The sequence below is a fragment of the Oncorhynchus mykiss genome, chromosome 17, assembly GCF_013265735.2.
Source record: "Oncorhynchus mykiss isolate Arlee chromosome 17, USDA_OmykA_1.1, whole genome shotgun sequence".
Lineage (NCBI taxonomy): Eukaryota > Metazoa > Chordata > Actinopteri > Salmoniformes > Salmonidae > Oncorhynchus > Oncorhynchus mykiss.
Genome location: NC_048581.1, coordinates 10,466,153 through 10,491,632, shown reverse-complemented (window position 1 = coordinate 10,491,632; position 25,480 = coordinate 10,466,153). Strand labels below are relative to the sequence as shown.

The 25,480-nt window shown below is 41.1% G+C and overlaps 1 protein-coding gene across 3 annotated transcripts in view; it reads right to left on the bottom strand.

The window, feature by feature from the left end:
- The window catches only part of LOC110517322 (adhesion G protein-coupled receptor E5-like), a 44,375-nt gene extending 24,685 nt beyond the window's left edge, over positions 1 to 19,690 (bottom strand). Inside the window, exons 1-2 of one of the 3 annotated variants that reach the window (XM_036948902.1) lie at positions 19,365 to 19,690; positions 69 to 305 (exon numbers count right to left, since the gene is read on the bottom strand). In XM_036948902.1, coding sequence (XP_036804797.1) covers positions 69 to 305; positions 19,365 to 19,395 — 268 coding nt within the window. In that variant the 5' untranslated portion in view covers positions 19,396 to 19,690. Of the gene's footprint in view, positions 1 to 68; positions 306 to 7,076; positions 7,386 to 19,364 lie in introns of those variants that run through there. The other 2 variants (XM_036948903.1, XM_036948901.1) reach the window with 2 other exon arrangements.
- Positions 19,691 to 25,480: the final 5,790 nt, after the last annotated feature.

Genomic DNA, 25,480 nt, shown 5'->3' with positions numbered 1-25,480 from the left:
ACACGCACACACACACACACACACACACACACACACACACACACACACTCAGACACTTGAATACTCACCCTTACACTCCCCAGTGAAAGGAGTAAACTTGAAAGTCGTTGTGGATCTGAACCCAGGTAGACAGTTACAGTAGAAGCTTCCATATGTGTTGTAACATGCGGCATTACTTCCACAGGTTGGGTTACTGTCCAACTCTTTACACTCATCTGTATCATCACATTGTTGACTCTCATTGGCAATGAAGCCCAGGCCGCAAACTCTGGCCTCTATGTTCCCCAGTAGAGTGAAATGAAGACCTGTGAGGAGAGAGAAAGGGAGAGAGAGGCAGAGAGAGTGAGAGAGAGAGCGACACAGACAGACAGACAGACAGACAGACAGACAGACAGACAGACAGACAGACAGACAGAGCGGGACAGACAGACAGACAGACAGACAGACAGACAGACAGACAGACAGACAGACAGACAGACAGACAGACAGAGGGAGGGAGATTCAGACACAGACAGACAGACAGACAGACAGACAGACAGACAGACAGACAGACAGACAGAGGGAGGGAGATTCAGACACAGACAGACAGACAGACAGACAGACAGACAGACAGACAGACAGACAGACAGACAGACAGACAGACAGACACAGACAGACAGACAGAGGGAGGGAGGGAGATTCAGACACAGAGAGAGGGAGGGAGATTCAGACACAGAGAGAGAGAGAGAGAGAGTGGGAGGGTATTACTTAACCAAACAACTACCAATGGGAGGCTTTCTGAAGCCTTTGGGGCAAATTGTGCTCCGCCCTATGGGACTCCCAATCACGGCCAGTTGTGAAACAGCCTGGTCAAACCAGGGTGTCTGTAGTGACGCCTCTAGCACTGAGATGCAGTGCCTTAGACCGCTGTGCCACTAGCGAGCCCAATCAATAGTGGTGTGCTGTGATTTCAAGATAGATTCCTGTGTGGTTCTACGCCCTGAGCGATCTTTCTAGATAAAACTAGATAAAACAAGAAGCGTACAGCAGAGGTCGGCGCTCAGAGGTCGGCGCTCAGAGGTCGGCGCTCAGAGGTCGGCGCTCAGAGGTCGGCGCTCAGAGGTCGGCGCTCAGAGGTCGGCGCTCACTGTCCAGCAGTCTTAACCCAGATGCGCAATATGGAACGCTTGCATAATAGACCAAGCAGATCAGGGCAGTTTGTGGTTTGAGAAGTCAATGAGAGAAGTTAAAAATGATTCAAAATGATTCATCATTACTTTTATTTCTATTGGAGAAGCAGTTTCTGTCTCCACACTGTACTGTCCTAGTCACGATTTCTAATCCTGTAAGTGTGATCAGGGATTTATATTGGAGAAGCAGTTTCTGACTCCACACTGTACTGTCAGTTTCAGTCTTCAGACTGTACTGTCAGTTTCAGCCTTCACACTGTACTGTCAGTTTCAGCCTTCACACTGTACTGTCAGTTTCTGCCTTCACACTGTACTGTCAGTTTCAGCCTTCACACTGTACTGTCAATTTCAGCCTTCACACTGTACTGTCAGTTTCAGCCTTCACACTGTACTGTCAGTTTCAGCCTTCACACTGTGCTGTCAGTTTCTGCCTCCACACTGTACTGTCAGTTTCAGCCTTCACACTGTACTGTCAGTTTCAGCCTTCACACTGTACTGTCAGTTTCAGCCTTCACACTGTGCTGTCAGTTTCTGCCTCCACACTGTACTGTCAGTTTCAGCCTTCACACTGTACTGTCAGTTTCAGCCTTCACACTGTACTGTCAGTTTCAGCCTTCACACTGTACTGTCAGTTTCAGCCTTCACACTGTACTGTCAGTTTCTGCCTCCACACTGTACTGTCCTAGTCACGATTTCTAATCCTGTAAGTGCGATCAGGGATTTCTATTGGAGATGCAGTTTCAGCCTTCACACTGTACTGTGAGTTTCAGCCTCCACACTGTACTGTCAGTTTCAACCTCCACACTGTACTGTCAGTTTCAGCCTCCACACTGTACTGTTCTAGTCACGATTTCTAATCCTGTAAATGCGATCAGGGATTTCTATTGGAGGAGCAGTTTCAGCCTCCACACTGTACTAGCAGTTTCAGCCTTCACACTGTACTGTCAGTTTCAGCCTCCACACTGTACTGTCAGTTTCAGCCTTCACACTGTAGTCAGTTTCAGCCTCCACACTGTACTGTCCTAGTCACGATTTCTAATCCTGTAAGTGCGATCAGGGATTTCTATTGGAGAAGCAGTTTCAGCCTTCACACTGTGCTGTCAGTTTCAACCTCCACACTGTACTGTCAGTTTCAGCCTCCACACTGTACTGTCAGTTTCAGCCTCCACACTGTACTGTCAGTTTCAGCCTTCACACTGTACTGTCAGTTTCAGCCTCCACACTGTACTGTCAGTTTCAGCCTTCACACTGTACTGTCAGTTTCAGCCTCCACACTGTACTGTCAGTTTCAGCCTTCACACTGTACTGTCAGTTTCAGCCTCCACACTGTACTGTCAGTTTCAGCCTTCACACTGTACTGTCAGTTTCAGCCTCCACACTGTACTGTCAGTTTCAGTCTCCACACTGTACTATCAGTTTCAGCCTCCACACTGTGCTGTCAGTTTCAGCCTCCACACTGTACTGTCAGTTTCAGCCTTCACACTGTACTGTCAGTTTCAGCCTCCACACTGTACTGTCAGTTTCAGTCTCCACACTGTACTGTCAGTTTCAGCCTCCACACTGTACTGTCAGTTTCAGCCTCCACACTGTGCTGTCAGTTTCAGCCTTCACACTGTACTGTCAGTTTCAGCCTTCACACTGTACTGTCAGTTTCAGCCTCCACACTGTACTGTCAGTTTCAGCCTCCACACTGTACTGTCTTTGACGGTTGTTGTGACGTCCAAAGCTTCAAACGTCATCAATCACATGATATTTTTTACTCTGATAGAAACATCAATACTTTTGTATCAGATCAGACCAGTTTACTTTGATAGAAACATCAATACTTTTGTTTCAGACCAGTTTTGTCAATAAAAGTGACTTTGTTTAATATTTAGCAAGTTTTCAGAACCATCCAGAAACTTAAAATCTAGCTACAAATTCATCTACTTTTCAGGCTGCCTTTGGGGAGTATTGACCTTAGAACTAGAATGTATAAAATGGAAGTCAATGATGACATAATGGTGGGGACTGGCAGCATTATGAGTGTACCCATGCCTACTGTAGGTGGAAGAAATACAGGTTATGACAACGTAATAATCCCATGCGGAGCTGTCGAAAATAAACACATTCATTGGACCAGCACCGGAGCAAAAAGGACTGGAAGTGAATGTTAGCAGTACAGAAAGTTTGCCATCAAAGTAAAAATGCAACACAATCATAGTGAATTGCAACTAACCACCGGTACTCACCGAACACATATCGCTTATTTAAACGTTTTTCAAATGATCTACAGCCACTTGATGTCCTGATCGCTGGTCACGTTTTCAATGATAATCTTGTAGAATCCAGCAATGGTGCTGGTCCAATTCATTTTGTATTTCATTTGAATGCTTCTTCATGTAATTATTACACTGTCCTAAACTAGACCCATGCCTGGATTCAGAAAATACAGGTCAAAACTAAAGGATTCTAATATCCCAGAACTCCTTGCGCCACTATTTAAGAAACGACCAGAATCCGCATTCAGAATGACTGGGAGTGAATGTTAGTAGTACAGAATAATAGTAGTAGTAGTAGTAGTGCTAGCAGGAGTAGTAGTAACAATTGCAGTAGTAGCAATAGTAATAATAGTAGTAGTAGTAGTATTGGTAGTAGTAGTGGTAGTAGTAGAGGAGTAGCAGTAGTATCAGCAGTAGTAGTAGTAGTAGTAGTAGTAGTAGCAGTAGTATCAGCAGTAGTAGTAGTAGTAGTAGTAGTAGTAGTAGTATTATCAGCAGTAGTAGTAGCAGTAGCAGTAGTAGTAGTAATAGTAGTAGGACAATGATGATGATGATGATGATTGATATAATGATTATTAGCGAGGCTGATGTATGTCAACGATAAGAGGAGCTGAGGTGCTGCATTCTTTCTGAAATCACACTGTCATTTATTTCCCACAAGGGGGAGCCTATCAACAAGCCTATGTGGGATTTAATATTCTTCTTCTCTCAGTGTTGTTCCAAATATGCTGGAGGGAAGTATTTAAGGTATACAACTAGACTCAACTGAAGTAGGAGAGAAGACATGAGAGAAGCCCAGATTGTGGTTAGACAGCAGGCCTCACACACAGAGGGTTTTTATGACACACACACACACACGCACACACACACAGACACACACACACACACGCGCACACACACACACACGCACACACGCACTCACGCGCACACACACGCACGCACACACGCGCACACGCACGCACACACACGCACACACACACACACACACATGCGCACACACACACACACACACACACACACTCAAAGGGTCTTTATGAAGTGATATATCAACAAGGTCTCACAGTCTCACGTCAGAATTAGACGTTTATCCATGTTTCTCAAACGTCAAATTTCGAATTTGTTCCAAACGTCAAATGTCAAAGTGATTCAAGTCAAGTTTAGGCATTAACCTCCTTGAGTCGATGTCTGATTTAAACAAATCCCCATCAAAATATGTCTGTTTAGAACGATGTAATTTAATTAATTTAAGCCCTTTCACATATCTGGTGGAAGGTGGCAGAGCTACAGTGGTGTCTGTCAGACCCTGGCACATCCCGAAAATCAGTCTTTAATACATCTGTAATATCTGAACGGTTTGACCTACAAACTACTAGGCTCTTCTCCATTTAGCTCTACGACCACCACAAGCGCCACGGGACTCTTCTGAAGCCGGTACCTCCACTCTGCCATCTTCCGTATGTAGCCTCTGAACACTTTGGGCTACAAAAAAAACATGACCCCACTATGGAAAGATGGGACTCGCACGAACATGTACATGTTGGTTGATTGATTAGCGCTACGACAACCACAAGCCTCACAAGACTCGTCTGAAGGTGCTCTTTCCAAGCATTTTTAAGCCTTGAGACAATTGAGACATGGATTGTGAATGTTTGCCACTCAGAGGGTGAACGGGAAAGATGTAGGTGCCTTTGAGTGTGGTATGGTAGTAGGTGCCAGGCACTCTGATTTCTGTCAAAAACTGCAACGCTGCTGGGCTTTTCACGCTCAACAGTTTTCCATGTGTGTCAAGAATGATCCACCACCCAAAGGACATCCAGACAACTTGACACAACTGTGGGAAGCATTGGAGTCAACATGGGCCAGCATCCCTGCGGAACACTTTGGAAACGTTGAAGAGTCTTTGCCCCGATAAATTGAGGCCGTTCTGAGGGAAAAGGGCTGTATGGATGTAGTTTAGGGCCTAAAATAAAGGGTTAAATAGTGTCCTGATCTTTCTTATATCTCTCAGATACAGGACAAACACTTCAGAACTAACTTCCTTTAGGTTTTTTGGGGGTTATTTGTTGTTCCATGTATGAATCTATTATTCACTGCGTTTCTATTGGCTAATGGCATTAAGGCCACATTTCCTTTCATCAAATCATTTCTGTATATGTTTTTAAATAAAGGGGTCCTAACAAATGGCTAAATCACCTTGGTATGACCATCTTAAAACAATTCCATGATGTTAGCGTAGTAGAACCCCCCCCCCCCCCCCTACTTGAAGGTAACTACCTCCCTTCAACTATAGACACAGTGCTAGAGTTAATCTCTCTCTTCCTCCCTCTCTTTCTCTCTCTCTCTCTCTCTCTCTCTCTCTCTCTCTCTCTCTCTCTCTCTCTCTCTTTCTCTCTCTCTCTCTCTCTCTCTCTCTCTCTCTCTCTCTCTCTCTCTCTCTCTCTCTTCTCTCTCTCTTTCTCTCTCTCTCTCTCTCTCTCTCTCTATCCCTCTCTTTCTCTCTCTCCCTCTCTCTCTCTCAGTCTCTAGACTAAGAAGTAGACAGAGAAGTAGCTAAATCTGTTCTAGTTTCAGGCCTGGGTTCAAATAGTATTTGAAACATTTCAGATCCTTCCATTTCTAGCCTGTCAGTAGTGCCATATGGGCTTTATCCACTATTCTTTTGGTCCAGATTAACTATTTGCAATGATATTGAGTAGTATTTGAACCCAGCTCTGACTCATTCAGGGATTCTCCAGATAGCCCACGAGTGTCAATGGTGCCACTGTGTTGCTTCCTGGAAACAGTGATATTCTGACAGTAACATAACAGAACATACCCTGAACAAAGTACTACATCCATAACACAACACAGTAGCTAACATATATTAAGATATTATCTTAACCTGAACACATAAAACAACATAACAAAGTATAAGTATAGTATAATATAATATAAAACATGCTGACCCCTGAGAACTGCCAATCTGTCTATACACACTAAAACTGTATATAAACACTAAAACTGTATATAAACACTAAAACTGTCTATACACACTAAAACTGTCTATACACACTAAAACTGTCTATACACACTAAAACTGTCTATACACACTAAAACTGTCTATAAACACTACAACTGTCTATACACACTAAAACTGTCTATACACACTAAAACTGTCTATAAACACACTAAAACTGTCTATGCACACTAAAACTGTCTACACACACTAAAACTGTCTATACACACTAAAACTGTCTATAAACACACTAAAACTGTCTATAAACACTAACACTGTCTATACACACTAAACCTGTCTATACACACTAAACCTGTCTATACACACTAAAACTGTCTATACACACTAAAACTGTCTATACACACTAAAACTGTCTACACACTAAAACTGTCTATACACACTACAACTATCTTTACACACTAAAACTGTCTATACACACTAAAACTGTCTATAATGTTGTTTATACATGTCTGAGAGGGTTGTAACATTCACATCCATGGTTGGAATATTCGGTTACTGACGTTGAATTATTATACCACCTCTCTCTATTTGTTGCTCTCTCTCTCACACACACACACACACACACACACACACACACACACACCCAAACACAGATAGTCAAGTTCCAAAGATAGAGAACGTTAGACTCACCCAGAACAAGTAGAAGAGTTCTGGACCCCATCTCAAAGACAGACTGGTATTATATCCACACCAGACAACTAGTAGGATCCTAATAAAACTAGTCCCACAAGAAGAATCCGTCTGAGATTAAATCTGTTTTACTGAATTCAGATTGAAGAAAATCCCAGTTTAACAAGGTTTTAATTCCGTATGATAAGTGGTGAGAACATGAACAGGAGAAAAAGACAATGACATTTTCCCTCTCCTTTGGCGAGACAACTCTCTGTGTCGCCTCGTGGTTGGAAAAACTACTATTTTCTGCTCTCCCTTTCTCTTTCTGTTAGAGCCCGCCCCTTTCTCTTTCTGTTAGAGCCCGCCCCTTTCTGTTAGAGCCCGCCCCTTTCTCCCTGATTCACACTCCCCCTTCTTTTTCACCCTTATCTCTCTTTTGCTCCTTTCTGTTTCACTGTTATCTTAGGGCTTTATTGGCATGGAAAACATGTTAACATTCCCAAAGCAAGTGAAGTAGATAATAAACAAAAACAATCAGATATGAACATGAAGCATTACACTCACAAAAGTTACAAAGTCATAAAGACATTTCAAATGTCATATTATGTCTATATACACTGTGCTGTAACGATGTGCAAATAGTTGAAGTACAAAAGAGAAAATAAATAAACATAAATATAGGTTGTATTTACAATGGTGTTTGTTCTTCACTGGTTTCCCTTTTCTTGTGGCACCAGGTCACACATCTTGCTGCTGTGATGGCACACTGTGGAATTTCACCCAGTAGATATGGGAGTTTACCAAAATTGGATTTGTTTTCAAATTCTTTGTGGGTCTGTTGAATCTGAGGGAAGTATGTGTCTCTAATATGGTCATACATTTGGCAGGAGGTTAGGAAGTGCAGCTCAGTTTCCACCTCATTTTGTGGGCAGTGGCCTGTCTTCTCACGGCAGCCTTCTCAACAGCAAGGCTATGCTCACTGAGTCTCTACAGAGGCAAAGATTTCAGTCACAGTGGTCAGGTATTCAGCCACTGTGTACTCTCTGTTTAAGTCCAAATAGCATTCCAGTTTGCTCTGTTTTTTGGCTAATTCATTCGTTTTATTGTGTCAAGTAGTTACACTACATGACCAAAAGTGTGTGGACACCTGCTTGTCAAACATCTCATTTCATTCCAAGATCATGAGTATTAATATGAAGTTGGTTCCCCTTTGCTGCTATAACAGCCTCCACTGTTCTGGGAAAGCTTTCCACTAGATGTTGGAACATTGCTGAGGGGACTTGCTTCCATTCAGCCACAAGAGTATTAGTGAGGTTGGGCACTGATGTTGGGCGATTAGGCCTGGCTCTCAGTCGGTGTTCCAATTCATCCCAAAAGTGTTCAATCTGGTTGAGGTCAGAGCTCTGTGCAGGCCAGTCAAGTTCTTCCACACAGATCGACGAACCATTTCTGTATGGACCTCACTTTGTGCATGGGGGCATTGTCATGCTGAAACAGAAAAGGGCCTTCCCCAAATTGTTGCCACAAAGTTCGTCTAGAATGACATTGTATGCTGTAGCGTTAAGATTTCCGTTCACTGGAACTAAGGGGCCCGACCCATGATAAACAGCCCCAGACCATTATTCCTCCTTCACCAAACTTTACATTTGGAATTATGTATTGGCGGAGGTTGCGTTCTCCTGGCATCCGCCAAACCCAGATTAGTCCGTCGGACGGCCAAATGGTGATGTGTGATTCAACACCCAAGAGAACGCATTTCCACTGCTCCAGAGTCCAATGACGGCAAGCTTCACACCACTCCTGCCAATGCTTGGCAGTGCGCATGGTGATCTTACACTTGTGTGCAGCTGCTCGGCCATAGAAACTAATTTCATGAAGCTCCTGACGAACAGTTCTTGTGCTGATGTTGCTTACAGAGGCAGTTTGAAACCTGGTAGTGAGTGTTGCAACCGAGGACAGATGATTTTTACACACTTCAGCACTCGGCAGTCCCGTTCTGCGAGCTTGTGTGGCCTACCACTTTGCGACTGAGCCGTTGTTGCTCCTAGATGTTTCCACTTCACAATAACTGCACTTACAGTTGACCGGGACAGCTCTAGCAGGGCAGACATTTTACGAATTGACATGTTGGAAAGATGGCATCCTATGACGGTGCCACGTTGAAAGTCACTGAGCTCTTCAGTAAGGCCATTCTACTACCAACGTTTGTCTACGGAGATTGCATGGCTGCGTGCTCGAGTTTATGTACCTGTCAGTAACGGGTGTAGCTGAAATATACGAATCCACTCATTTGAAGGGGTGTCCACATACTTTTGCATATATAGTCTATGTTTTTGTTTTCTCATGATTTGGTTGGGTCTAAATATGTTGCTGTCCTAGGGCTCCTGTGTTTGTGAACAGAGCCCCAGGAACAGCTTGCTTAGGGGGCTCCAGGTTCATCTCTCTGTAGGAAACATCTCTTTTCCTGAATTTTGATCATTAGCAGGTATCGTCCTAATTCCATGGTTGGTGCTGCTGTTGGCCCTCCTTGGTTGGTGCTGCTGTAGGCCCTCCTTGGTTGGGGACAGAAGTACGAGATCATCAGCTAACAGTAGACATTTGACTTCAGATTCAAGTAGAGTGGATGCTGCAGACCTTCACCCTTGTTTATTGTCTATTCCACATGCTTTGACAATGGAAACATAAGTTTCCTATTCCTATAAAGCCCTTTGAATTGAATTGGGAGAGAGAGAGAGAGAAAGAGAGAGAGAGAGAGAGAGAGAGAGAGCGAGACAGAGAGAGACACCCATACATACAAACACCAAAACACAATAATGCTGACATTAGTTGGTTTTTCTGATATGTTGTTGAGTGTGTATAGTTCTAGTTTTGCAGCACCTGGGACGCTGTGTGTGTGTGTGTGTGTGTGTGTGTGTGTGTGTGTGTGTGTGTGTGTGTGTGTGTGTGTGTGTGTGTGTGTGTGTGTGTGTGTGTGTGTGTGTGTGAGAGAGAGATCATGTCTATAAGACTGTGGTTAGACAGCAGTCCTTACACACACAGAGGGTCTTTATGAAGCGATATATAGACTACCTCCCTTCAACAATTGACACAGTGTATGAGTTCATCCCTCTCTTCATCCCTCTTTCTATCTCTCTCTCTCTCTCTCTCTCTCTCTGTCTCATTCAAAATATTTGTCTGTCTGTCTGTCTGTCTGTCTGTCTGTCTGTCTGTCTGTCTGTCTGTCCTTTTTCCATCTCTCTCTCTCTCTCCCTCTCTGCCACCCTCTCTGTCCCTCCCTGAGATGTGGAATTAGATTAAGGCAGCTCTCCGCACCTCTCTGATTCATAGGGGTTGAGTTAAACACTGAAGACACATTTCTGTTCAATAGATTCAGTTGTTCAACTGACTACACACTTAGAAAAAAAGGTGCTATCTGAACCAAAAAGGGTTCTTTGACTGTCCCCATAGGAGAACCCTTTGAATAACTATTTTTTGGTTCAGCTCTCTCTCCCCCTCTCTCTCTCCCCCTCCCCATCTCTCTCTCTCCCCCTCTCTCCCCCTCCCCATCTCTCTCTCTCCCACCCTCTCTCGCTCTCTCCCCCTCCCCTCTCTCTCGCTCTCTCCCCCTCTCTCTCTCTCTCTATCACCCCTCTCTTCACCCCTCCCCGTCTCTATCCCCCTGGTCTTCACCCCTCCCACCTCTCTCTCTCTATCCCCCTGGTCTTCACCCCTCCCCCTCTCTCTCTCTCTATCACCCCTCTCTTCACCCCTCCCCTCTCTCTCGCTCTCTCCCCCTCCCCCTCTCTCTATCACCCCTCTCTTCACCCCTCCCCGTCTCTATCCCCCTGGTCTTCACCCCTCCCCCTCTCTCTCTCTCTCTCTCTGTTGTTCTCTCTATCATCAGTCTAGTCTAAGAGGTAGAGAGCAGAGGAGAGAAATCTGTACTCATATCAGACCTGGGTTCAAATAGTATTTAAAACATTTCAGATCCTTTCATTTCCAGCCTGTCTGAAGTGCCGTATGGGCAGGGTTTGTACTGTAGCCACTATCCTATTGGTTCAATAACGCCAGGCAAACTCAATAAAGCCCAGATAAAGTATTTTTAATTACATCTCTAGTAGTATTGAAGCCAGATCTGACTCATGGAGGGACCCTGAAGATAGCCAACTAGCGTCAGTCCTGTTACTGTGTTGCTTCCTGGAAACAGTGATATTCTGACAGTAATAAATAACAGAACATACCCTGAACATAGTACTACATCCATAACATCCATAACACAACTACCTGAACATAGTACTACATCCATAACATCCATAACACAACTACCTGAACATAGTACTACATCTATAACACAACTACCTGAACATAGTACTACATCCATAACACAACTACCTGAACAAAGAACTACATCCATAACACAACTACCTGAACATAGTACTACATCCATAACATCCATAACACAACTACCTGAACATAGTACTACATCCATAACACAACTACCTGAACATAGTACTACATCCATAACACAACTACCTGAACATAGTACTACATCCATAACATCCATAACACAACTACCTGAACATAGTACTACATCCATAACATCCATAACACAACTACCTGAACATAGTACTACATCCATAACATCCATAACACAACTATCTGAACATAGTACTACATCCATAACATCCATAACACAACTACCTGAACATAGTACTACATCCATAACACAACTACCTGAACATAGTACTACATCCATCACACAACTACCTGAACATAGTACTACATCCATAACACAACTACCTGAACATGGTACTACATCCATAACATCCATAACACAACTACCTGAACATAGTACTACATCCATAACATAACTACCTGAACATAGTACTACATCCATAACATCCATAACATAACTACCTGAACATAGAACTACATCCATAACATAACTACCTTAACATAGTACTACATCCATAACACAACTACCTGAACAAAGAACTACATCCATAACATCCATAACACAACTACCTGAACATAGTACTACATCCATAACACAACTACCTGAACATAGTACTACATCCATAACACAACTACCTGAACATAGTACTACATCCATAACATCCATAACACAACTACCTGAACATAGTACTACATCCATAACACAACTACCTGAACATAGTACTACATCCATAACACAACTACCTGAACATAGTACTACATCCATAACACAACTACCTGAACATAGTACTACATCCATAACATCCATATCACAACTACCTGAACATAGTACTACATCCATAACACAACTACCTGAACATAGAACTACATCCATAACATCCATAACACAACTACCTGAACATAGTACTACATCCATAACATCCATAACACAACTACCTGAACAAAGAACTACATCCATAACATCCATAACACAACTATCTGAACATAGTACTACATCCATAACATAACTACCTGAACATAGTACTACATCCACAACATAACTACCTGAACATAGTACTACATCCATAACATAACTACCTGAACATAGTACTACATCCATAACATAACTACCTGAACATAGAACTACATCCATAACATCCATATCACAACTACCTGAACATAGTACTACATCCATAACACAACTACCTGAACATAGAACTACATCCATAACATCCATAACACAACTACCTGAACATAGTACTACATCCATAACATAACTACCTGAACATAGTACTACATCCATATCACAACTACCTGAACATAGTACTACATCCATACCATCCATAACACAACTACCTGAACATAGTACTACATCCATAACATCCATAACACAACTACCTGAACATAGTACTACATCCATAACATCCACAACATAACTACCTGAACATAGTACTACATCCATATCACAACTACCTGAACATAGTACTACATCCATAACATCCATAACACAACTACCTGAACATAGTACTACATCCATAACATAACTACCTGAACATAGTACTACATCCATAACATAACTACCTGAACATAGAACTACATCCATAACATAACTGAACATAGAACTACATCCATAACATAACTACCTGAACATAGTACTACATCCATACTACATACTACATCCATACTACATACTAACATAGTACTACATCCATAACATCCATAACACAACTACCTGAACATAGTACTACATCCACAACATAACTACCTGAACATAGTACTACATCCATATCACAACTACCTGAACATAGTACTACATCCATAACATCCATAACACAACTACCTGAACATAGTACTACATCCATAACATAACTACCTGAACATAGTACTACATCCATAACACAACTACCTGAACATAGTACTACATCCATAACATCCATAACATAACTACCTGAACATAGTACTACATCCATATCACAACTACCTGAACATAGTACTACATCCAACACACAACTACCTGAACATAGTACTACATCCATAACACAACTACCTGAACATAGTACTACATCCATAACATCCATAACACAACTACCTGAACATAGTACTACATCTATAACACAACTACCTGAACATAGTACTACATCCATAACACAACTACCTGAACAAAGAACTACATCCATAACACAACTACCTGAACATAGTACTACATCCATAACATCCATAACACAACTACCTGAACATAGTACTACATCCATAACACAACTACCTGAACATAGTACTACATCCATAACACAACTACCTGAACATAGTACTACATCCATAACATCCATAACACAACTACCTGAACATAGTACTACATCCATAACATCCATAACACAACTACCTGAACATAGTACTACATCCATAACATCCATAACACAACTATCTGAACATAGTACTACATCCATAACATCCATAACACAACTACCTGAACATAGTACTACATCCATAACACAACTACCTGAACATAGTACTACATCCATAACACAACTACCTGAACATAGTACTACATCCATAACACAACTACCTGAACATGGTACTACATCCATAACATCCATAACACAACTACCTGAACATAGTACTACATCCATAACATAACTACCTGAACATAGTACTACATCCATAACATCCATAACATAACTACCTGAACATAGAACTACATCCATAACATAACTACCTTAACATAGTACTACATCCATAACACAACTACCTGAACAAAGAACTACATCCATAACATCCATAACACAACTACCTGAACATAGTACTACATCCATAACACAACTACCTGAACATAGTACTACATCCATAACACAACTACCTGAACATAGTACTACATCCATAACATCCATAACACAACTACCTGAACATAGTACTACATCCATAACACAACTACCTGAACATAGTACTACATCCATAACACAACTACCTGAACATAGTACTACATCCATAACACAACTACCTGAACATAGTACTACATCCATAACATCCATATCACAACTACCTGAACATAGTACTACATCCATAACACAACTACCTGAACATAGAACTACATCCATAACATCCATAACACAACTACCTGAACATAGTACTACATCCATAACATCCATAACACAACTACCTGAACAAAGAACTACATCCATAACATCCATAACACAACTATCTGAACATAGTACTACATCCATAACATAACTACCTGAACATAGTACTACATCCACAACATAACTACCTGAACATAGTACTACATCCATAACATAACTACCTGAACATAGTACTACATCCATAACATAACTACCTGAACATAGAACTACATCCATAACATCCATATCACAACTACCTGAACATAGTACTACATCCATAACACAACTACCTGAACATAGAACTACATCCATAACATCCATAACACAACTACCTGAACATAGTACTACATCCATAACATAACTACCTGAACATAGTACTACATCCATATCACAACTACCTGAACATAGTACTACATCCATACCATCCATAACACAACTACCTGAACATAGTACTACATCCATAACATCCATAACACAACTACCTGAACATAGTACTACATCCATAACATCCACAACATAACTACCTGAACATAGTACTACATCCATATCACAACTACCTGAACATAGTACTACATCCATAACATCCATAACACAACTACCTGAACATAGTACTACATCCATAACATAACTACCTGAACATAGTACTACATCCATAACATAACTACCTGAACATAGAACTACATCCATAACATAACTGAACATAGAACTACATCCATAACATAACTACCTGAACATAGTACTACATCCATACTACATACTACATCCATACTACATACTAACATAGTACTACATCCATAACATCCATAACACAACTACCTGAACATAGTACTACATCCACAACATAACTACCTGAACATAGTACTACATCCATATCACAACTACCTGAACATAGTACTACATCCATAACATCCATAACACAACTACCTGAACATAGTACTACATCCATAACATAACTACCTGAACATAGTACTACATCCATAACACAACTACCTGAACATAGTACTACATCCATAACATCCATAACATAACTACCTGAACATAGTACTACATCCATATCACAACTACCTGAACATAGTACTACATCCAACACACAACTACCTGAACATAGTACTACATCCATAACACAACTACCTGAACATAGTACTACATCCATAACATAACAACCTGAACATAGTACTACATCCATAACATAACTACCTGAACATAGTACTACATCCATAACATCCATAACACAACTACCTGAACATAGTACTACATCCATATCACAACTACCTGAACATAGTACTACATCCATATCACAACTACCTGAACATAGTACTACATCCATAACACAACTACCTGAACATAGTACTACATCCATATCACAACTACCTGAACATAGTACTACATCCATATCACAACTACCTGAACATAGTACTACATCCATAACATAACTACCTGAACATAGAACTACATCCATAACATCCATAACACAACTACCTGAACATAGTACTACATCCATATCACAACTACCTGAACATAGTACTACATCCATAACACAACTACCTGAACATAGTACTACATCCATAACACAACTACCTGAACATAGTACTACATCCATAACATAATAACCTGAACATAGTACTACATCCATAACATAACTACCTGAACATAGTACTACATCCATAACATCCATAACATAACTACCTGAACATAGTACTACATCCATAACATAACTACCTGAACATAGTACTACATCCATAACACAACTACCTGAACATAGTACTACATCCATAACATAACTACCTGAACATAGTACTACATCCATAACATAACTACCTGAACATAGTACTACATCCATAACATCCATAACACAACTACCTGAACATAGTACTACATCCATAACACAACTACCTGAACATAGTACTACATCCATAACATCCATAACACAATTACCTGAACATAGTACTACATCCATAACACAACTACCTGAACATAGTACTACATCCATAACATAACTACCTGAACATAGAACTACATCCATAACATCTATAACACAATTACCTGAACATAGTACTACATCCATAACAAAACTACCTGAACATAGTACTACATCTATAACACAACTACCTGAACATAGTACTACATCACCAAATATAACTACCTGAACGTGCCTTACATACAGTATAGTGACACATACAATAACATATACTAACTTATAGCATAACATAACAAAGTAGCTAACGTATATTATGATGTTATCTTATCTTAACATATAACATAAAACTACATACCAAAGCCTAGTATAACATAACACAAGCTGACGTCTGAGAACTGCCAAACTGTCTATACACACTAAAACTGTATATAAACACTAAAACTGTCTATACACACTAAAACTGTCTATAAACACTAAAACTGTCTATACACACTAAAACTGTCTATACACACTAAAACTGTCTATACACACTAAACCTGTCTATACACACTAAAACTGTCTATAAACACTAAAACTGTCTATACACACTAAAACTGTCTATACACACTAAAACTGTCTATACACACTAAAACTGTCTATACACACTAAAACTGTCTACACACACTAAACCTGTCTATACACACTAAAACTGTCTATAAACACTAAAACTGTCTACACACACTAAAACTGTCTATAAACACTAAAACTGTCTATACACACTAAAACTGTCTACACACACTAAAACTGTCTATACACACTAAAACTGTCTATACACACTAAAACTGTCTATAAACACTAAAACTGTCTACACACACTAAAACTGTCTATAAACACTAAAACTGTCTATACACACTAAACCTGTCTATACACACTAAAACTGTCTATAAACACTAAAACTGTCTATACACACTAAACCTGTCTATACACACTAAAACTGTCTATACACACTAAAACTGTCTATACACACTAAAACTGTCTATAAACACTAAAACTGTCTATAAACACTAAAACTGTCTATACACACTAAAACTGTCTATAAACACTAAACCTGTCTATACACACTAAAACTGTCTATAAACACTAAAACTGTCTATAAACACTAAAACTGTCTATAAACACTAAAACTGTCTATACACACTAAAACTGTCTATACACACTAAAACTGTCTATACACACTAAAACTGTCTATACACACTAAAACTGTCTATAAACACTAAAACTGTCTATACACACTAAAACTGTCTATAAACACTAAACCTGTCTATACACACTAAAACTGTCTATAAACACTAAAACTGTCTATAAACACTAAAACTGTCTATAAACACTAAAACTGTCTATACACACTAAACCTGTCTATACACACTAAAACTGTCTATAAACACTAAAACTGTCTATACACACTAAAACTGTCTATAAACACTAAACCTGTCTATACACACTAAAACTGTCTATAAACACTAAAACTGTCTATAAACACTAAAACTGTCTATACACACTAAAACTGTCTATACACACTAAAACTGTCTATACACACTAAAACTGTCTATAAACACTAAAACTGTCTATAAACACTAAAACTGTCTATAAACACTAAAACTGTCTATACACACTAAACCTGTCTATACACACTAAAACTGTCTATAAACACTAAAACTGTCTATACACACTAAACCTGTCTATACACACTAAAACTGTCTATAAACACTAAACCTGTCTACACACACTAAAACTGTCTACACACACTAAACCTGTCAATACACACTAAACCTGTCTATACACACTAAACCTGTCTATACACACTAAAACTGTCTATACACACTAAACCTGTCTATACACACTAAAACTGTCTATACACACTAAACCTGTCTATACACACTAAAACTGTCTATACACACTAAACCTGTCTATACACACTAAAACTGTCTATACACACTAAAACTGTCTATACACACTAAAACTGTCTATACACACTAAAACTGTCTATACACACTAAAACTGTCTATACACACTAAAACTGTCTACACACACTAAAACTGTCTATACACACTAAAACTGTCTATACACACTAAAACTGTCTATACACACTAAAACTGTCTATACACACTAAAACTGTCTATAAACACTAAAACTGTCTATACACACTAAAACTGTCTATACACACTAAAACTGTCTATACACACTAAAACTGTCTATACACACTAAACCTGTCTATACACACTAAAACTGTCTATACACACTGTCTATACACACTAAAACTGTCTATAAACACTAAAACTGTCTATAAACACTAAAACTGTCTATACACACTAAAACTGTCTATACACACTAAAACTGTCTATACACACTAAAACTGTCTATACACACTAAAACTGTCTATACACACTAAAACTGTCTATACACACTAAACCTGTCTATACACACTAAAACTGTCTATACACACTGTCTATACACACTAAAACTGTCTATAAACACTAAAACTGTCTATAAACACTAAAACTGTCTATACACACTAAAACTGCCTATACACACTAAAACTGTCTATACACACTAAAACTGCCTAGAACCTGTCTTGTATACAGTCTGGTAGTTTATACATGTATAAGATAGGGTTGGAACATTCCCACTGTATCCATGGTTGGTACTTGGTTGGTACATGGTTGGAATATTCTGTAGTAATTCAACAATAAATGACAATGTCACTTTCTCACACGGGCACACACACACACACTCACAAACACACCCCACACACACCCAAACACACACACATATGCACAAACAAACAACACGTCAAGTTCCAAAGATATACAAGGTTGGACTCACCCAGAATAAGTAGAAGAGTTCTGGACCCCATCTCAGAGACAGACTGGTATTATGACAACTAGTAGGATCCTAATAAAACTAGTCCCACAAGAAGAATCAGTCTGAGATGAAATCTGTTTCACAGTTGAATTCAGATTGAAGAAAATCCCAGTTTAACAACGTTTTAATTCCATATGATCCAGTGTGAGAAAATTAAGAGAAGAAAACAAACAAAAAATCTTCCCTCTCTTTTCGTGAGACACGTCTCTGTGTGAGCCACATGGGCTTAGAAAAACAACTGTTTTGCTCTCTGTCCGCTCCCTCTTTCTCTTTCTGAAGTTCAGTCTCAGCCTGTTAATGCCCGCCCCTTTTGGTTCTCTTTCACCTCTCGCTCTCTCTCTGTAGGGGGTTGAGTTCTCTGAATAGCTTCTGAAACCAAGCCCAGTGGAACATGGAGCTGAGAGTGAGAGAGAGAGAGAGAGAGAGAGAGGGGGGGGGGGGGGAAAGAAAGAGAGAGAGAGAGAGAGAGAGAGGGGGGGGGAAAGAGAGAGAGACAGAGAGAGAGGGGGGACTGAGAGAGATAGAGAGAGAGAGAGAGAGAGAGAGAGAGAGAGGGGGGGGGGAGAAAGAGAGAGAGACAGAGAGAGAGGGGGGACTGAGAGAGATAGAGAGAGAGAGAGAGAGAGAGAGAGAGAGAGAGAGAGAGAGAGAGAGGGGGGGGGGAGAAAGAGAGAGAGACAGAGAGAGAGGGGGGACTGAGAGAGATAGAGAGAGGGAGAGCTGAGTATTGGTTCATCTAAACAGCTGCTGTTCTGGAGTCTTTGCCAGTAAGTAATCCAATCTAAGTCCCTCCCTCCCTTCCTCTCCCAGAATTTTCACTTCAATACTTGATACCAAAAAGATACCAGGGCAAAACAAATAAGGCATATTAGCCAAAGTCACAGAACGGCACTTGATCCAGACAGACCAGCTCACCTAGTGCTCTGTTCATTTGTTGGGCATCATTACATAATAATGTATTTTTTTAAACAGTTATACAATCAATTTGACTTTGTTTTTACCAATACAACTACATAACAACATAACAGTAATGATTTACATTTCTATTGATAATAGTAATGATTTACATTTCTATTGATAATAGTAATCATTTACATTTCTATTGATAATAGTAATCATTTACATTTCTATTGATAATAGTAATCATTTACATTTATATTGATAATAGTAATCATTTACATTTCTATTGATAATAGTAATCATTTACATTTCTATTGATAATAGTAATCATTTACATTTATATTGATAATAGTAATCATTTACATTTCTATTGATAATAGTAATCATTTACATTTATATTGATAATAGTAATCATTTACATTTCTATTGATAATAGTAATGATTTACATTTCTATTGATAATAGTAATCATTTATATTTCTATTGATAATAGTAATCATTTACATTTCTATTGATAATAGTAATCATTTACATTTCTATTGATAATAGTAATCATTTACATTTCTATTGATAATAGTAATCATTTACATTTCTATTGATAACAGTAATCATTAATTTGAACATTACATTTCCATTGATAAACTGTGTAAATCAAGACGAAGCCAAGGCCTGTTCACTGTACAGGGGAAAACATATTATTCAATAGGAGTGTGTGTGACATTGAGTCATTGAGCTTGTTTTGACTGATTTTCATGAAAAACCATTTGTTTCCATGTGGCACTTTTTTCACTATACTGACAACATTTGCACAGAAGAAGCTTATTTTATAAATGCGTGTGCTGTCTCTTTAATCAGCGATGACATCATTCACGAGGCAAGAGAGACGAGGCCTGTCTGAGTATGATCTGAAGAGAGACGAGGCCTGTCTGAGTATGATCTGAAGAGAGGCGAGGCCTGTCTGAGTATGATCTGAGGGAGACGAGGCCTGTCTGAGTATGATCTGAGGGAGACGAGGCCTGTCTGAGTATGATCTGAGGGAGACGAGGCCTGTCTGAGTATGATCTGAGGGAGACGAGGCCTGTCTGAGTATGATCTGAGGGAGACGAGGCCTGTCTGAGTATGATCTGAGGGAGACGAGGCCTGTCTGAGTATGATCTGAGGGAGATGAGGCCTGTCTGAGTATGATCTGAGGGAGACGAGGCCTGTCTGAGTATGATCTGAAGAGAGACGAGGCCTGTCTGAGTATGATCTGAAGAGAGACGAGGCCTGTCTGAGTATGATCTGAGGGAGATGAGGCCTGTCTGAGTATGATCTGAGGGAGACGAGGCCTGTCTGAGTATGATCTGAAGAGAGACGAGGCCTGTCTGAGTATGATCTGAAGAGAGACGAGTCCTGTCTGAGTATGATCTGAAGAGAGACGAGGCCTGTCTGAGTATGATCTGAAGAGAGACGAGGTCTGTCTGAGTATGATCTGAAGAGAGACGAGGCCTGTCTGAGTATGATCTGAGGGAGACGAGGCCTGTCTGAGTATGATCTGAAGAGAGACGAGGCCTGTCTGAGTATGATCTGAAGAGAGACGAGGTCTGTCTGAGTATGATCTGAGGGAGACGAGTCCTGTCTGAGTATGATCTGAAGAGAGGCGAGGCCTGTCTGAGTATGATCTGAAGAGAGACGAGGCCTGTCTGAGTATGATCTGAAGAGAGACGAGGCCTGTCTGAGTATGATCTGAAGAGAGACGAGGCCTGTCTGAGTATGATCTGAAGAGAGACGAGGTCTGTCTGAGTATGATCTGAAGAGAGACGAGGCCTGTCTGAGTATGATCTGAGGGAGACGAGGCCTGTCTGAGTATGATCTGAAGAGAGACGAGGCCTGTCTGAGTATGATCTGAAGAGAGGCGAGGCCTGTCTGAGTATGATCTGAAGAGAGGCGAGGCCTGTCTGAGTATGATCTGAAGAGAGGCGAGGCCTGTCTGAGTATGATCTGAGAGAGAGATGAGGCCTGTCTGAGTATGATCTGAAGAGAGACGAGGCCTGTCTGAGTATGATCTGAAGAGAGACGAGGCCTGTCTGAGTATGATCTGAAGAGAGGCGAGGCCTGTCTGAGTATGATCTGAAGAGAGACGAGGCCTGTCTGAGTATGATCTGAAGAGAGGCGAGGCCTGTCTGAGTATGATCTGAGGGAGACGAGGCCTGTCTGAGTATGATCTGAAGAGAGACGAGGCCTGTCTGAGTATGATCTGAAGAGAGACGAGGCCTGTCTGAGTATGATCTGAAGAGGCGAGGCCTGTCTGAGTATGATCTGAGGGAGACGAGGCCTGTCTGAGTATGATCTGAAGAGAGACGAGGCCTGTCTGAGTATGATCTGAAGAGGCGAGGCCTGTCTGAGTATGATCTGAGGGAGACGAGGCCTGTCTGAGTATGATCTGAAGAGAGACGAGGCCTGTCTGAGTATGATCTGAAGAGAGACGAGGCCTGTCGGAGACGGATTAGTTGTGAATGAATTGTCTGGTGAAAATGGTTTATGGTTTCACAAACACAAGTACAGGGGGTCACCCCCCACGAGACTCTTCACTTGGTCCAGAGGATTCTCTATTCCACGCTGTTCTCTCACAATGATGTGATGTGATTGTTAACGTAGCTACAGCGAGCTGTGGCTCAGAGACTCATAAACGTTTTCAGTCAGATATTGACGCTTGCCATGCAGAGTTGAGATATCTAGCCGTTACATTTTGAAATGAGTTACGTTGCTTGTGAACAGAGCTGTAAAGATTTGACACTTGGAAAGTTTACACATTCTGGGTGATGCGATGCACTTGCTTCGTCTCTGCCGAGCTGTCATTGGCTATAGCTGATCACCGCTCTCATTGGCCATAGCTGATCATTGGCTCTCATTGGCTATAGCTGATCACCGCTCGCATTGGCAATAGCTGATCATTGGCTCTCATTGGCAATAGCTGATCATTGGCTCTCATTGGCTATAGCTGATCATTGGCTCTCATTGGCTATAGCTGATCACCGCTCTCAAAACCTGTCGCTGCACATCTCACACTACAGATTTAATGCTGATGAAATCCGATATGTTTGAAAATATCAGCACGTCTGGGACGGCTCAAAGACGGGATCAGGAGACCTCAGATTGCGTCTGTGACCCGTTCACACAAGTAAGCAACGACATGGGGATTTTATCTCCGATCTCTAAAAAACGGAAGCTAGATCGGGGCCAAAGCCGTATAGTACACGGCCAGCTGAAGGAAAAGACACCGTGTGATGACAGACCTCAGGGATTTTCTCCAGGAATATTTGATCATCTGACTCAACAGAAGTATAGAAGCAGCAACAAAGTGTTCAAAGACTATTTCAAATCATTTTAAATGATTTAGGTTGGTTTGATTGAGTTCGCCTGGCGCAATGGACCAATAGAATAGTCAGAATGAGAGAAAACCCAGGCCATCTAGCACTTCAGACAAGCTAAAGCAAACGCTTAAAGTCTCTGAAAGAGTTCCTGACGAAAGTAGATACAGGTGATCTACACTATGATGTCAGACTTGACAGAGTACAAACACACATATACACACACACACACGCGCACACACACACACATACACACACACACACACACACACACACACACACACACACACACACACACACACACACACACACACACACACGGATGCACACATACACTGGCACACACACACACACACACACACACTCACACACAGAGACAACAGATGTCTTCAGCTGGCTCAAGGACGCATTCTGATGACATCACATCCTCAAGAGGTCTATACTTCATCACACTGTGTTAAAAGATGAAACACACATTACAAATACACACACATCACAATTCTCACCTCCACCTCCACCTCTCTACCTCTCTCACAAACACACACACAAACGTTGGCACACACACACACACACACACACACACACGCACACACACACACACACACACACACACACACACACACACACACACACACACACACACACACACACACACACACACACACACACACACAGAGAGAGACAATAGAATATTCCAGCTGGCTCCAGGACGCATTCTGATGATGTCATGTCCTCTAGAGGTCTGTATTTCATCACACTATGTTTAGAGAAGAATCACACACAGTAATGAGTAATGAGAGGTGACTAGCCTTTAAGTATTGAGGTCAAATCAAACCAAATCAAATTGTATTGGTCACGTACACGTGGTTAGCAGATGTTAATGCGAGTGTAGCGAAATGCTTGTGCTTCTAGATCTGACCGTGCAGTAGTATCTAACAGGTAATCTAACCTAACAATTTCACAACAACTACCTTATACACACAAGTGTAAAGGAAACTACTGGCTTGCTTCTGAAGCTAAGCAGGGTTGGTCCTGGTTGGTCCTGGATGGGAGACCAGATGCTGCTGGAAGTGGTGTTGGAGGGCCAGTAGGAGGCATCCTTTCTTCTGGTCTAAAAAAGAATATCCCAATACCCCAGGGCAGTGATTGGGGACACTGCCCGGTGTAGGGTGCCGTCTTTCAGATGGAATGTTAAACAGCTGTCCTGACTCTTTGCAGTCACTAAAGATCCCATGGCACTTAGTGTGAGACTAGGGGTGGTAACTCTGGTGTCCTGGCTAAATTCCCAAACTGGCCCTCATACCATCATGGTCACCTAATCATCCCCAGTTTACAACTGGCTCATTCACCCCCCCTCCTCTCCCCTGTAACTATTCCCCAGGTAGTTGCTGTAAATGAGAATGTGTTCTCAGTCAACTTCCTGATGAAATAAAACACACACATGAGTAATGAGAGGTGACTGGCCATTAAGTAGAGGTTAGCATAGTGATTGTTCTCTCATAGCAATCGTTCCTGTTCTTATTAAGGAGGGGAAAGAGAGAGAGAACTGCTATTTATGGCCTTCTCCATAACGATCCTCATCTACCTCACACACACACCCTTACTCAGCTCACTGACTTATTAGGACAGGTAGAGGAGCCAGAGGAAAGACCCACATGGAACTACCTGAGACGTGGGCCACAAAAATTCTCTCAATTATATGGGCTTTATTGGCATGGAAACATATGTTTAAATTGTTCTCTCTCTCTCCCTCTTTCTCTCGCTCCCTCTCTCGCGCTCTTTCAATTTCAATACAATTCAAGGGGCTTTACTTGCATGGGACCATATG